This window comes from Pelodiscus sinensis, chromosome 1 (assembly GCF_049634645.1).
Source record: "Pelodiscus sinensis isolate JC-2024 chromosome 1, ASM4963464v1, whole genome shotgun sequence".
Lineage (NCBI taxonomy): Eukaryota > Metazoa > Chordata > Testudines > Trionychidae > Pelodiscus > Pelodiscus sinensis.
Window position 1 is genome coordinate 107608652 of NC_134711.1, and position 12200 is coordinate 107620851.

At 47.7% G+C, this 12200-nt stretch overlaps 1 protein-coding gene across 4 annotated transcripts in view; it reads right to left on the reverse strand.

Moving 5' to 3' along the window:
* The window catches only part of SLC6A13 (solute carrier family 6 member 13), a 69635-nt gene extending 63622 nt beyond the window's left edge, over positions 1–6013 (reverse strand). For 2 of the 4 annotated variants that reach the window (XM_075940907.1, XM_075940898.1), the window contains exons 1-2: positions 4719–4870; positions 2849–3061 (exon numbers count right to left, since the gene is read on the reverse strand). In XM_075940907.1, the coding sequence (XP_075797022.1) occupies positions 2849–3061; positions 4719–4785 (280 nt within the window). In that variant the 5' untranslated portion in view covers positions 4786–4870. Of the gene's footprint in view, positions 1–2848; positions 3062–4718; positions 4871–5718; positions 5792–5918 lie in introns of those variants that run through there. The other 2 variants (XM_006135436.4, XM_006135437.4) reach the window with 2 other exon arrangements.
* Between the last annotated feature and the right edge of the window lie 6187 nt (positions 6014–12200).

Below are 12200 nucleotides of genomic sequence, written 5' to 3' on the forward strand. Positions count from 1 at the left end.
AACAGGGGTAGGGTGTCTTAGAGAACTGCTTCTCCTGCTCCAGCAGCACCTAGCTCTCGCATTATCCCAAAGTACTTCTGGGGCTGTATAGGGAGCCCCTGGGAATAGAGCGGTAAATAAAAGCAGAAATCACGCAGCTAGTGACCTAGATACGTTCCAGATTAAAAATGAAAAACAAGAAAAACCCTTTGTCTAATCCCCCCTCAAAAATAAAACAGCATTCCCAAGCACTGGGTGAAAAGAAACAAATACCAAGTGAAAGCTAATGTGAAAGTAGCTAGTGGGCTAATCCTCTTCATGCCAATGGCATGGGAAAGCAGTTTATATAGATCCAGGAGACTTTTCCAAGTGAAATCCAGGAGATTTCAGTACACGTCCTCGTGCCCCTTACACTGCCAACTGAAAACTTCAGGAGAGTCTGACTGGCAATCAAACAGGGAGGGTAATTCCTGCTCCACATGCTGGAGAAATTCTCCGCAGAAAACACAGGAATATCCGAGGCCCCTAACAAGAGTTGTAGGGAGAGGATAGGGTTCCAATTTTTCTTTAAGAAAAAAATGTTCAACAGTAAACCCTAAAACCAGTCCTCCCAGATAGTGAATTGATCTCATGGGGGAATTCCCCAAGGAGAAGATACATGGAAATACCCCCCATAAGTTCACATGTCCATCACTGACTATTACCTCGTAGCCCCCGAGTGCTCAGTGTGACAGACAAGCAAGGCAGGTCTCACACACACTCCATCCCCCACTTACACATCCATCTCATGTACGTGCCATCACAGTCAGGCAAGAAGATTTGCAGGGAATGGAAGCGACGCTGGGTTTCTTCAGTCACAAGAGGAGTCTCTGAATATTGCCTCAGCTCTTTTCCCCATAAAGCCTGTCTCAGACACTGCTGTCACTGTGCTTCCCCTCACCCGTCTCCCTCCTCGAGATGGCGTGCCACTAGTGTTAGCACCACCGACTAGCAATACAAGAGAGGCAGATGATGTGATAGAGAAGCTAGATCCCCTCAGAAATACTGTGCGCCTGACACCTCTGGAAAACTGGCTCCCTCGAGGTGCCCAAGCATTTAGTTATTAAATGTTCAACTTCCTGGTGGGCAGGTCCTTCACCTACAGTGATTTAACTCATACACATTACAGGATCTCTCCAGGCCCCCAATGAGTACGTGGCAGGTATCTCTGCAGGGTCAGACAACCATGCTGGGTACCCTCCAGGGCGTGCACTACACCAGTGGTTCTCTACCAGACCCCTGGGATCCCCTGAGGGGGGTTTAGGGAGTCCACCAAGCACGCCCCATGTTGGACTTCCTAGGGCCCAGGGCAGAAAGCCAAAGCCCCACTGCACAGAACTGCAGCCAAAGGCCTGAGACCTGCCACCTGGGGCTGAACTCTGAGCAACTTGGCTTTGCAGGAACCCCTTGTGGTGTGGGGTTCCAGGCAAATTGCCCTGCTTGCTACCCCCTAATGCCAGCCCTGGCTTTATATGCAGAAAAACAGCTCTTGTAGCACTGGTGGGCTGTGGAGTTTTCAAGTATATCAGTGGGGCCTCAGAAATAAAAAAGGTACAGAACCCCCGTACTACACCTGGAGTCCTTAACTCATCGGGAGCGTCTAGGAAATGTGCAGATATGCCAGGCCTGTATGGGTACGTCTAGGCTGCACTCTAACACTGAAATAAGATACTCAATTTGAGTAGCGCAAATTGTGTATCTATTTCGATTTTATTTCAAAATAGGCTAATTTCAAAATTTGGTCGACCTAAATGGCACCAAATTTTGAAACAAAACACTCTTTCGAGACATCCCTTATTCCTCATGAAATGAGGTTTACAGGGATGCCGAAACAGCGCATCCGTTATTTTGAAAATCATTTTGAAATAGCGGATGCGTTCCTTGGACACGGGGTAGCTATATTGGGATACCTCCGGTACCTCAAAATAGCCTTGCAGTCTAGACGTACGCTGGGAGAAGAACTCTACTCTGGTCACTGCTAGGAAATGGCTTCTTGGACCTAGTCAGCAGACCCTAGGCCAGGGCTGGGCAAGATGCAGCCCAGGAGCCAGATCCGGTACATGGGCTGCATCTGGCCACTTTCTACTTGTATCCTACTGCCCGTGCCACCAAATTTCCAACCGGTGGCTCAGGCAACAGGATCCTATTTAAATGGCTCATGGTCCTGGCACTACCCCAGCTGGAGCTGGGAGCCCTTAAAATAGCTGCAGCAACCCTGGGCAATTGCCAGGCAACATGGTAGCGGTTGGACCAGGAGCCACAAGCCCTTTTCTGTGTTTTTAATTCAAAGCTTTCAGCTCCAGACAACCCTGGGGGGAGGCTGGCCTGTCACCACATACCAAAATTCATTAAGCGGTCCCCCTGTGAAAATTATTATCCACCCCTGCCCTAGGCACTCCCACAAATGGAGCCCTGTGATGCAGATGAGGACTCTGGAAACCTCTAGCAAACAGGGTGCCTAGCAATGGACAAACACACGCAGCACTTGTGGGAAATTTGGTGCAGACTGACACTGGAAAATTACAAGACATATGGTACCAAGTGCATATTGCTGCCTCAGTCCACCCACCACCTTCCCAGAAATGCATTTCTTGGGCAAGCATAGCACCTCTAGGAATCAGGCCTGCTGTACATACAGGTGCATACTCACAAAGTGCAAACAAGTTCACTGAGCACCTCTAGGAAACAAAGCTTTCAAGTGCAGATAGGCAGAGAGCAATTCAAAATGCAAGTGACCACGGAGCTTTAAGGCCAATGGAGAACTATGGAGGGACATAAGAGTATAGATAGGGTAGCTGATTGAAGTGGTTAGAGCTACGGAAGCACTTACCTCCACCGTTCTTGTAACATAGGTAAGGGAACCTCCAGACGTTACCCAGGCCAATAATCTCCCCAGCTACAGATAGTACGTATTCCAGTTTGTTGTTCCAATGGCCTCGTTCCAGTGTTTGAGTAGCCTCTTCTTTCTCCTTTTCCATGCCCGGATGAGCAGGTATTGTCTCTCCATTGCTCACTGCCCCAGGAACTCTGTAATCCATCCCACCTTCAAAGGATTGGAATCATTTTTCAGCATTAAGTTTACAATTCATTTAACACATCAGAAATGTATAAGAACATACTGGGTCAAACCAGTGGTCCATTTAACCAAGTATCTTGTCTTCAAACAGTGGCCAATGCCAGAAGCAGCAGAGATAATGAACGGAACAAAGCAAATTATCAAGTGATCCATCTCCCACCATCCAGAGTCAGCTTCTGGCAGTCAGAGGCTTGGTGATACTCGGAGCATGGGGTCGCATCTCTGACCATCTAGGCTAATAGCCACTGACGGACCGATCTTCCACGAACGTCTCTTATGGAACTTAGCTATGCTTTTGGCCTTCACAAATGGATAACTTCATGCCCTGGTAATGAGTTCCACAGGCTGAATGTAGTGTTGCGTGAAGTACTATTTTTCTTATGTTTGTTTTAAACCTGCTGCCTATTAATTTAATCAAATGACCCCTCGTTCTTGTGTTATGTAAAGGCTTATGTAAAGGCTTTATTCACCTGCTCAGTATCAGTCTCAATTTTATTAATGTCTTATCTCCACCCATCCTGTAGTCATCGCTTTTCTTAAAATGGGCAGCCCTACTCTTTTTAATTTCTCCTTCTACAGAAACTGATCTATACCCCCTCTTTATTTGTGTTGCCCTTCTCTGCACCTTTTCCCATTCTAATGTGTCTTTTTTGAGATGGGAAAACCAGGACAGCATGCAGTATTCAAAGTATAAGCACACCATGGATTTATATATTGGCATTGTGATCCCTTTCCTAATGGTTCCTAATATTCTGTTAACTTTTCTAACCATCATTGCACACTGAATGGCAATTTCACAATGGCTCAAAGATCTCATCATTTTGTATGTATAGTTGGGATTATATTTTCCAATATGTACTTACCAACATACAATTTTGCCTATTTTGTTGGCCAGTCACCTAGTTTTGACACTCATTACAATGAGTTTTGGACTTATCTTGAGTAATTTTATATTGTCTGCAAAATCTGCCACCACACCATTTACCCATTTTTCCAGATCATTTATGAATTTGTTTGAATAGTCCCCAGTACAGTTCATTTGGGGACTCCTCAATTTATTTCTCTCTTAGGCTAGAACAGCTGAGGGACACAGACAGACCAACACCACTAGATCTTCTTGTGCCATTCCTTACAATTCCTGTTGGAGAATATACTAAAAGCACCCCATTTTCAATCTCACCAATTTATTTTGGATTAAAGGGGTGAAACCACCATTAGTATTTAAAACTGACTCACTTCCAAACTCTCTAGTTTGTGAAAAAGTATCCTTAAAGTAATAAATGTTTTCTAATATTATTAGTTATGTATATTATGCTAACACCCACAGGCCTTAATCTAGACTAAGGCCACATTGTCCCAGGAGCTGTACAAACCTTGGAGACAAGCTTTGCCAGATTTTTAAAAATGCCTTGAAGATATTTTATGAGTGTTTTTCTATTCCCGTGTTGCCATTTATATGGGTTTTTTCAGTAAGGAAGAAACTGATCCACTCCACAGGGAAGCTGTGAACATAATTATATCCTGAGAGTAACGTTCCATGCATCAAACACCATCACGCGCACAAAGTAAACAAACCGACAAATCCAGGGCAAAGTGTTTCGGCTGTCAGGTGTAGCGATCTTACCAGTGTTACTTGTAGGTAGAGAAGATACAATTTTTCCAGAGAGAAATGGGAATTTTTTTTCCCCCATGCTGACAAGTGCCCCTTTAGGAGAACAAGAATAAGCAGTAAAGTAAGGTTTCGATGAGGGCACAGTGTGAGTTTCCTCTGCAAGACACTGCAGCAGCTCTGCCTCTCAAAATAGCTGCCTCTCTTGGAGAGAGCAGAGTTCTTAGTGATTTAAAGGTGTAGCTTACAGGGAAGGAAAAGGCATAGCAGTTGTGTGAAATTAAGTGTAACATAGGATGGGCAACAGCTGTGAATTCCTCCAAGGCCAGTGCCCCTGCTCCATTCCCTAAAACCATTGCCCTACAATGTCTGCTAGGTGAGGTTAGAAATGAATAGCTGTCAGCGGCCCAAAGCCGCTGCTCCTATCCAACAGTGACTCCTGCTAACAGAGGCTGGGACTGCAGTAACTGTGGATTCCTGCAGAGCCGGTGCTCAGGCATTATTTATTAAAGTGCTTCTGCTGGTAGGGAAGCTCACAGCTGTTCTAATCCTAGTTGTTCACTGTCCTGCAAAGTTCCCCCAGAGAGAGTCTTTTACTGAGAGGCTGGGACTGGATTAAGTGTAAAATCCTTCACAGGCAGAGTGTCAGAATACTGCAGTGAAACATTGCTTTGAGGTACAGATTGTACCAGGGTTTTGCTGCAGTAATTCATGGAATATTTGTGCCTATTCCTTCCCAACAAAGAGTACTAACGGCAGCAAAGCTGAGAAGGAGAAGGATGGCTGTGGCTCCTACTTAGGTACTGTGCATAAGCTAGGAGCGCCGAGAACTATTTAAGCAATAGAAAACACATTCCAGCACACAGCTTCTCCCATTGATCTCTCCTGTGCCCCACTGAGGTGCTTGTCAAAGCCACAGCTAATTCTCATGTACAGCCATTTCTTGCAAAGAGCTGAAAAACACAATGGCAACAAATGGTGTTCCCCAAAATAGCTAGAAAAGAGGGGGTTCTACCTCAGCATGCGCCAGAAGGTCTGCTTGTGTATCCACCCACACAACAGTAAGAAACTCTCCCCGAACATCTGACAATTCCTCAGAATAAGGGAGGGAAAAAGCTTTACACACTAGAAAATTATTAAACAAACAGCAAACTCTGACCTGTTAACTAACGGAGTTGGGGGAAGGAAAGCAGAAGAAAACAGTGAGCCATTTACCTTAAGGAACGAGCTGTCAAGGGTCTGGCTGGAGGGAAATGTGAAAGCAGTAGTGAAAGGTACTGGCTATTTAAAGTGTGGAAGAAAAATTCTGCAGTGGTGCAATTCTACACTTTGCCCAACCCACATTCCTTCCCCCACTCCCCCAGGGCTGGACAACCTACACATGACTGATTTCATGGCCATTGCAAAAGGGGCTCTCTCCCCCCCATTCATGTGTCTTACTTTTTCCTTGGAGTGAGAGGGTGCTATCTGACTGCCTTGCTTTGGCTGTCAGTCTCTCCCCCGGTGTGTCTCCTTCTGTCCCTCTATCTCTGTTTCTCCCCCCTCTAGCTATTTCTCTTCCTCTTTCCCTCTGTTACTCATTTTGTGTCTCTTCCCTCCAGTTCAAGGCATAATACATGAAAAATTCACACATGCCTCTCCAGTCCATACCAGAGGCAAGTTCAAGTTCCAGGTTGTATCAAACAGGTAAGACCAGAACCTAATTTATAGCGAATTGTCACTGTAGTCAATATAACACAACTTGAAGCCTTCCCTCAGAAGGCTAGTGAATGAGCACAATGCCTGGGCAAACCCCAGTGACTGATGCCTGGATTTACCTCCCAATTATGCAAGCAGAAGTATGGGGAAAATTTTAGATCTCTATTATGAATTATTGCACCATCATTAATTTTACACGCAGGTCCCAACAGCGGGAGTACATTCCACTAATCTCTGCCCCATTCCTATCTCAGACCTGGGAGCTTTTATCTAGGTGTCTCTTCCAACAGCAGGAGACAGGAGTCATTGGTGTCCCTTAAGAGGGAGCCAGCATAGCTCCTGAACTAGTGAATTGCCATAGATCTCACTCTTAATGGGGGAGACATTAGGGAAGATCCTGGTGAGAAATACAATCTCACTGTAGGGAGGCGGTTTGGCTTCCCGCTGTCCCAGAAAGGGAAGATCACCTCACTATGCCCTTAGCAGCTAGGGTCAGACTAGTCGGAGAAGCGGAGGCGTGTGGCTTGAACTATAAAGGGCAGAGTTGAGGGCTCAGCTGAAGCCCAGCCACCAGAGGAGACAGACACACCCTCTAAGCTGCCACACTGGGAGACGGCAGTAGATCAGAGAGGGTATGTCTACACTACCCCGCTAGTTCGAACTAGCGGGGTAATGTATGCATACCGAACTTGCTAATGAAGCCCGGGATTTGAATTTCCCGGGCTTCATTAGCATAAAGCCGGCGCCGCCATTTTTAAAAGCCGGCTAGTGCGAACCCCGTGCCGCGCGGCTACACACGGCACGGGCTAGATAGTTCGAACTACGTAGCTATGGATAGTTCGAACTACGAATCTCCTCGTGGAACGAGGAGTACAGATAGTTCGGAATGGCTACGTAGTTCGAACTATCTAGCCCGTGCCGCGTGTAGCCGCGCGGCACGGGGTTCGCACTAGCCGGCTTTTAAAAATGGCGGCGCCGGCTTTATGCTAATGAAACCCGGGAAATTCAAATCCCGGGCTTCATTAGCAAGTTCGGTATGCATACATTACCCCGCTAGTTCGAACTAGCGGGGTAGTGTAGACATACCCAAAGAAACTAATGACTATCTTGGACCACCTAGACCACTGGTCAACCTGACCTCTGAGGAAGCAGACAACTGGTCTAGATTGCCCAGACCCCTGGATGACCCAACCCCAGAGGAGCTGCTCATGGTGAAAGAGACACCCCCCTCCCCCAGTGACCAGGACAGCCCCCGACAGCAACAGGATGGGGAGTATGGAGGTGGTCCAGGGATGGTAGACCCCTGTTAGGGTGCAACAGTGACAGGGGCTGTGTCGGTGTATTGCAGCCTGGCTTGGAGGCAAACCACTCAGACTGTTAGGGCTAGGGACAGGTTCCCAACTTTCTAATCCCAGAAAACCAAATGCCCTTGCTCCACTCACCACCCTGTCCTGAGATCTTGCCCCATGATCATTTTCATTACAAGCCCCAAACAGGCATGTTTATTGTTTGGACAGATGTGTTATATTGAGTTCAGGTTTTATTTGTTTCAGGACACTAGAGCTGTCAGCAACCTAGTCCAAAAGGGTAATTTTAAAAAAATGAAATTTCACAAAGGTTTTCATTATTCTTTCCCTCCCCTCTTTCCATTTTTCATAACCAGCTCCATGTTTTTTGTTCACTACAGTTATTGTAATTGTGGAATTAGGATCACACATTAATGGACCCATTGAAGCTGTGATAAAGTCCCATTCTTGGAGCCCAAATGCAAACCCATAGACCACAATCACAGAAATGCAGATACCTACATAATTAATTGTAGAAACTGACCCCCCATACCTACATGCACATATGTATTCGTGTGCACACATCTGGCGTGCACGCATACATATACTTCCACATTATTTATTATTGCAATTGTTGTTTAGTGACAAGACACGCCAACTAATATCAGGGCCCAGGGTGGTAGATGCTGCACATACACATTAAAAGAGAGTCAGCAACGATGTTTATAATGTAGCTAGGCAAAGGGTGAGTGAGAGGGGGCAATGAAGAGAGAGAAGAGTGTGGTGTGGGTGAGGATGCAGAGGGAGGCTGAAAGCTACAGGTGTATGAGGATGTGAGGGGTGGGCACAGAGGCATATACAGGGCACAATGAGACTGCAGCAGTGTATGGAAGTGAATGGAGTGCAGGGTTGGGGCAGGGGCAGGGGAAGGACATGGGGACAGTGGCTCTGGAAGGCAGAGAGCTGTAAAGGGTCTAGGGCTGGGATGGGTAGGCACAGGGGGGCAGGACAAGATGGGATGGGGAGGGATGCAGTAAGGAGGATAGGGGTTGGAACCGGGAGGGATGCAATGACAGGGAGATGGGGTGTGGCTCATGCATGGTGAAAAGAAACCAGGACGCTTTTAGCTACTCCAAAATCAATCAGGGCTTCCAGGTACGGCTCCCAGGAGACACCACTTCCCACAGCAACCCCAAGCTCCAGACCCGCCCCAACTCAGCTAACTCCTGCTCTCTCACTTGCAGACACTCTCCCTGTCCCCAGCACCCAGTGTGCCCCTGTCCCTTTTCCTTTCCAAACACTCCCCTTTCCAGTGGCTCACTCCCTCTGCCCTATCTACATCCCTTCAGCTGTCCCCCTCCAAACACTCCCTGCCCTACACAGCACCACTCCCCACATCCACACTCTCCTTCTGGGCTCCCTCTCCCTGCCCACCTCCTCCCCTCCAGTCCTGCCTCAGGCCAGAGTCAGCCCATAGTGCCCCCTTCCTGGAGGGGCATTGCTGCCTCCACACAAAGTTGAACCCAGACCCACTCCCTTGCCATGTGAGCCCTGTCTGGTGCCTGGAGTCACAGCTTTGGTGGTGCCTGAGGGAGAGGAAGGAGGGAGCAGCCAGGGGACCTACAATGCAGGGAGGCTGGAGCTTCCTCTGTCTCACCCAGGTGCAGGGACTGGAATGCAGGCCACCAGGTGCCACAGCCGCAGACCCACAGGCCAGGAACAACTAGGAGTTGCACGGTGGCTAGCAGGGAGCCTGCAGCATGGGCTTGCCAACTGGACAATCAATGGTCCCGTCAGCTGTGCTGATGGGAGCCACCAGAATCCCTATTTGACTGGATGTTCCAGTCCAAAAGTAGAAACCTGGTCACCCTAGTTAGGGCCTCGGGCCAGGACACAGTAGAGGAGGTGGCCCTGCATCCCCCCCGCCATCCAACCTGTGGGTGGCAGTCTCCCCCTCCCTCAGGATATCTGAAAGCACGTCTGAGCTCACTAACTTTGCTGTTGCCCTGCTCTGACCCAGAGCCTAGGCTGAACTGTTTGCTGCTGGGTTGCCAGATGGTTTCCACAGAAATACCGGACACACTTGACATTACATCTCATTTAGAAAATACCAGACATTTATATTTTCTCAATTTGTTTCCCAAACAGTAAGCTAAAATACTGGACTGTCTGGTTCAAAACTAGACACCTGGCGACCCTATTTGATGCTCTGCCTGCAACCAGTTCACTGACTGAGGTATTGTCCCCCTCTGAACCAGAGCTTGGAATGAACTGTAACTACTTGGCCTAGGAAGAGACCTGACTAGACAGCTTCGGTCTCCTGTCCTGCCTGGACCTAAACCCAGACTAAACTGTTGTTACTTGCCCAACCAGGATACAGGCCTGAGGTATATACCAGACAGAAGACATTGATTCCCCAGCAACCAAAGACCATAAAGAGGTGTATTGGCTCCCCTATGACCTGGCAGGAAAATGGAACCCCACTTCAACCAACTATATGGACAATGAAAAGTGTAGTAGTTAAACATTTTGGACACTGATACAGTGGATTAAAGAGGGGAACAGTTATAGGTAACATCTGCTACAGACCCACCCAGGACAAAAAAATCAAGTATGGACATTTTCCTGGTGGGTCTTAAAACCACTGTATATTATACTCACAAGGGACTTACCTACTCTATTTGATAATAAACATAAAAATGCAAAGATGTTTCCCAAAGACAACAACTTTATGCTCTAGAAAGTAGAGCTGCAGAGGCAGAAGAGAAGCCAGTTGGGAGAAAAAAGGGAGAAAACTCAGAAGTCCATAACCAGGCATAACAAGTAATTTGACTTCAGCCAAGTAAAATAAGAATGCACAGAATGCAAGGAAAACTAACTTTTCAGGAATTAAAGCACTGAATGAGCACAATGCAATGGGAAGAGCTATTAAAATCCACAAGCATAAAGAAGCCTAAAACATAAGATAATTAAATTGAAACACATTTGAGTTTTCTGGGAAAAGAACAAGAAGCAGTCAGTATAGTTCAGTGAGGGTATGTCTACACAGTAAAGTTATTTTGAAATAACAGCCGTTATTTAGAAATAACTTTACTAGCATCTACACAGCCAAACTGCTATTTCAAAATTAATTCAAAATAGTGGAACACTTATTTTGAATTTGGTAAACCTCATTCCATGAGGAATAACACCAAATTCGAAATAGCTATTTCAAAATAAGTGCTGTGTAGACACTTATATCGAAATAGGGGGCCTCCAGTCTTCCCAAGGTGCCCTGGTAACCACTCCAGCCTCAACCAAGAACATGCCTTTCCCTCCCTCTTCCCTGGAGCCCTTAAAGGGGTTAACTCTGGCCACAGTACCTGTGCAAGCTCCAAGCCTGCCAGCCCAGAGCCAGCAGTCACTGCCCTGGCCCAGTGGCCCCAAAATATAAGCTAGCAAGCCACTGGAAGCCAGCCCTCTACCGCTCCCCAGGAGCAGTCTGCCAGCTCCCAAGAGCCTGCCAGGGCCTGGAGAAGGCAGGCACCTTCCCGGTCCAGGGTGGAGAACATGGACCTTATTCAGGTTTGGGGGGGATGCCTCCAACATCCATGATCTCCACACTAAATGGAGGAACGTGGCCATGTATGGCAGGATAGCTGCCAGCCTGGCCACCAAAGGCCACATGCAAACCCAGGAGCAGGTTCACATGAAAATTAAGTTGGCCCGGCAAGACCCCCAATCCTGAGCTCTGAGTTTACCCACCCCTTTCTTCCCCTTGCTTCCCCCCTTCCAGCTCCCTCCTTCCAGGTTTCCCCCGCCTCTCTCCCACCCTCTCTTTTCCCCTCTCCCCAGTCTCACCAGAGTTTCATTCCCCCATTTTGTTAAATAGAGTTTGTGTTCATCAAAATACATGTATTTTATTTGACATCAGGAAGGGGGGTTAGGGAGGGGTAAGTGGAAGGACGTGAGGGAGGAAGAAGGCAAAGCCCCCAGTGGAGCAGACCAGCGAGGCTCTTAGTGCTCCTCAGGGTGGAAGCTCTCCTGCAGGGCCTCCTGGATACTGACAGCCCCCCGATAGCCCCCCGATGGACCTCCCGGATGGCAGCCTGCAGAAAGTGCAGCCGGGCTCGCAGCAACGCATCCACAAGAAGCACCAGAGTGCCTAGGGGCAGCTCTGGCTCCATGTTACAGAGTGCTGTGGTGTCCTGAGTGAGGGCAACCAAAGCATACAGAGACAAAATGCTTTGCTGTCCCTCATCGAGGTAGGTAAGCAAACAGGGAAAGCTGAGAACCAGGTGTCCGGGGGAGGGAGGGGGGAGAGTCCCTTTAAGCACAGGCCTCAGATAGCCTCAGGCAGCAGCCACACAAAGTAACTCCTGACCTGATGCCCTGCCAGACCTGGTTCCAGCCAGCCTTAAATGCGATTCAGCGTCCACTCAGTGTGGACATGCTATTTCAAAATGCATTGTGTGTGTAGATGCATTATTTCAAAATAACTTATTTCAAATTAACTATTTCGAAATAACGTTGC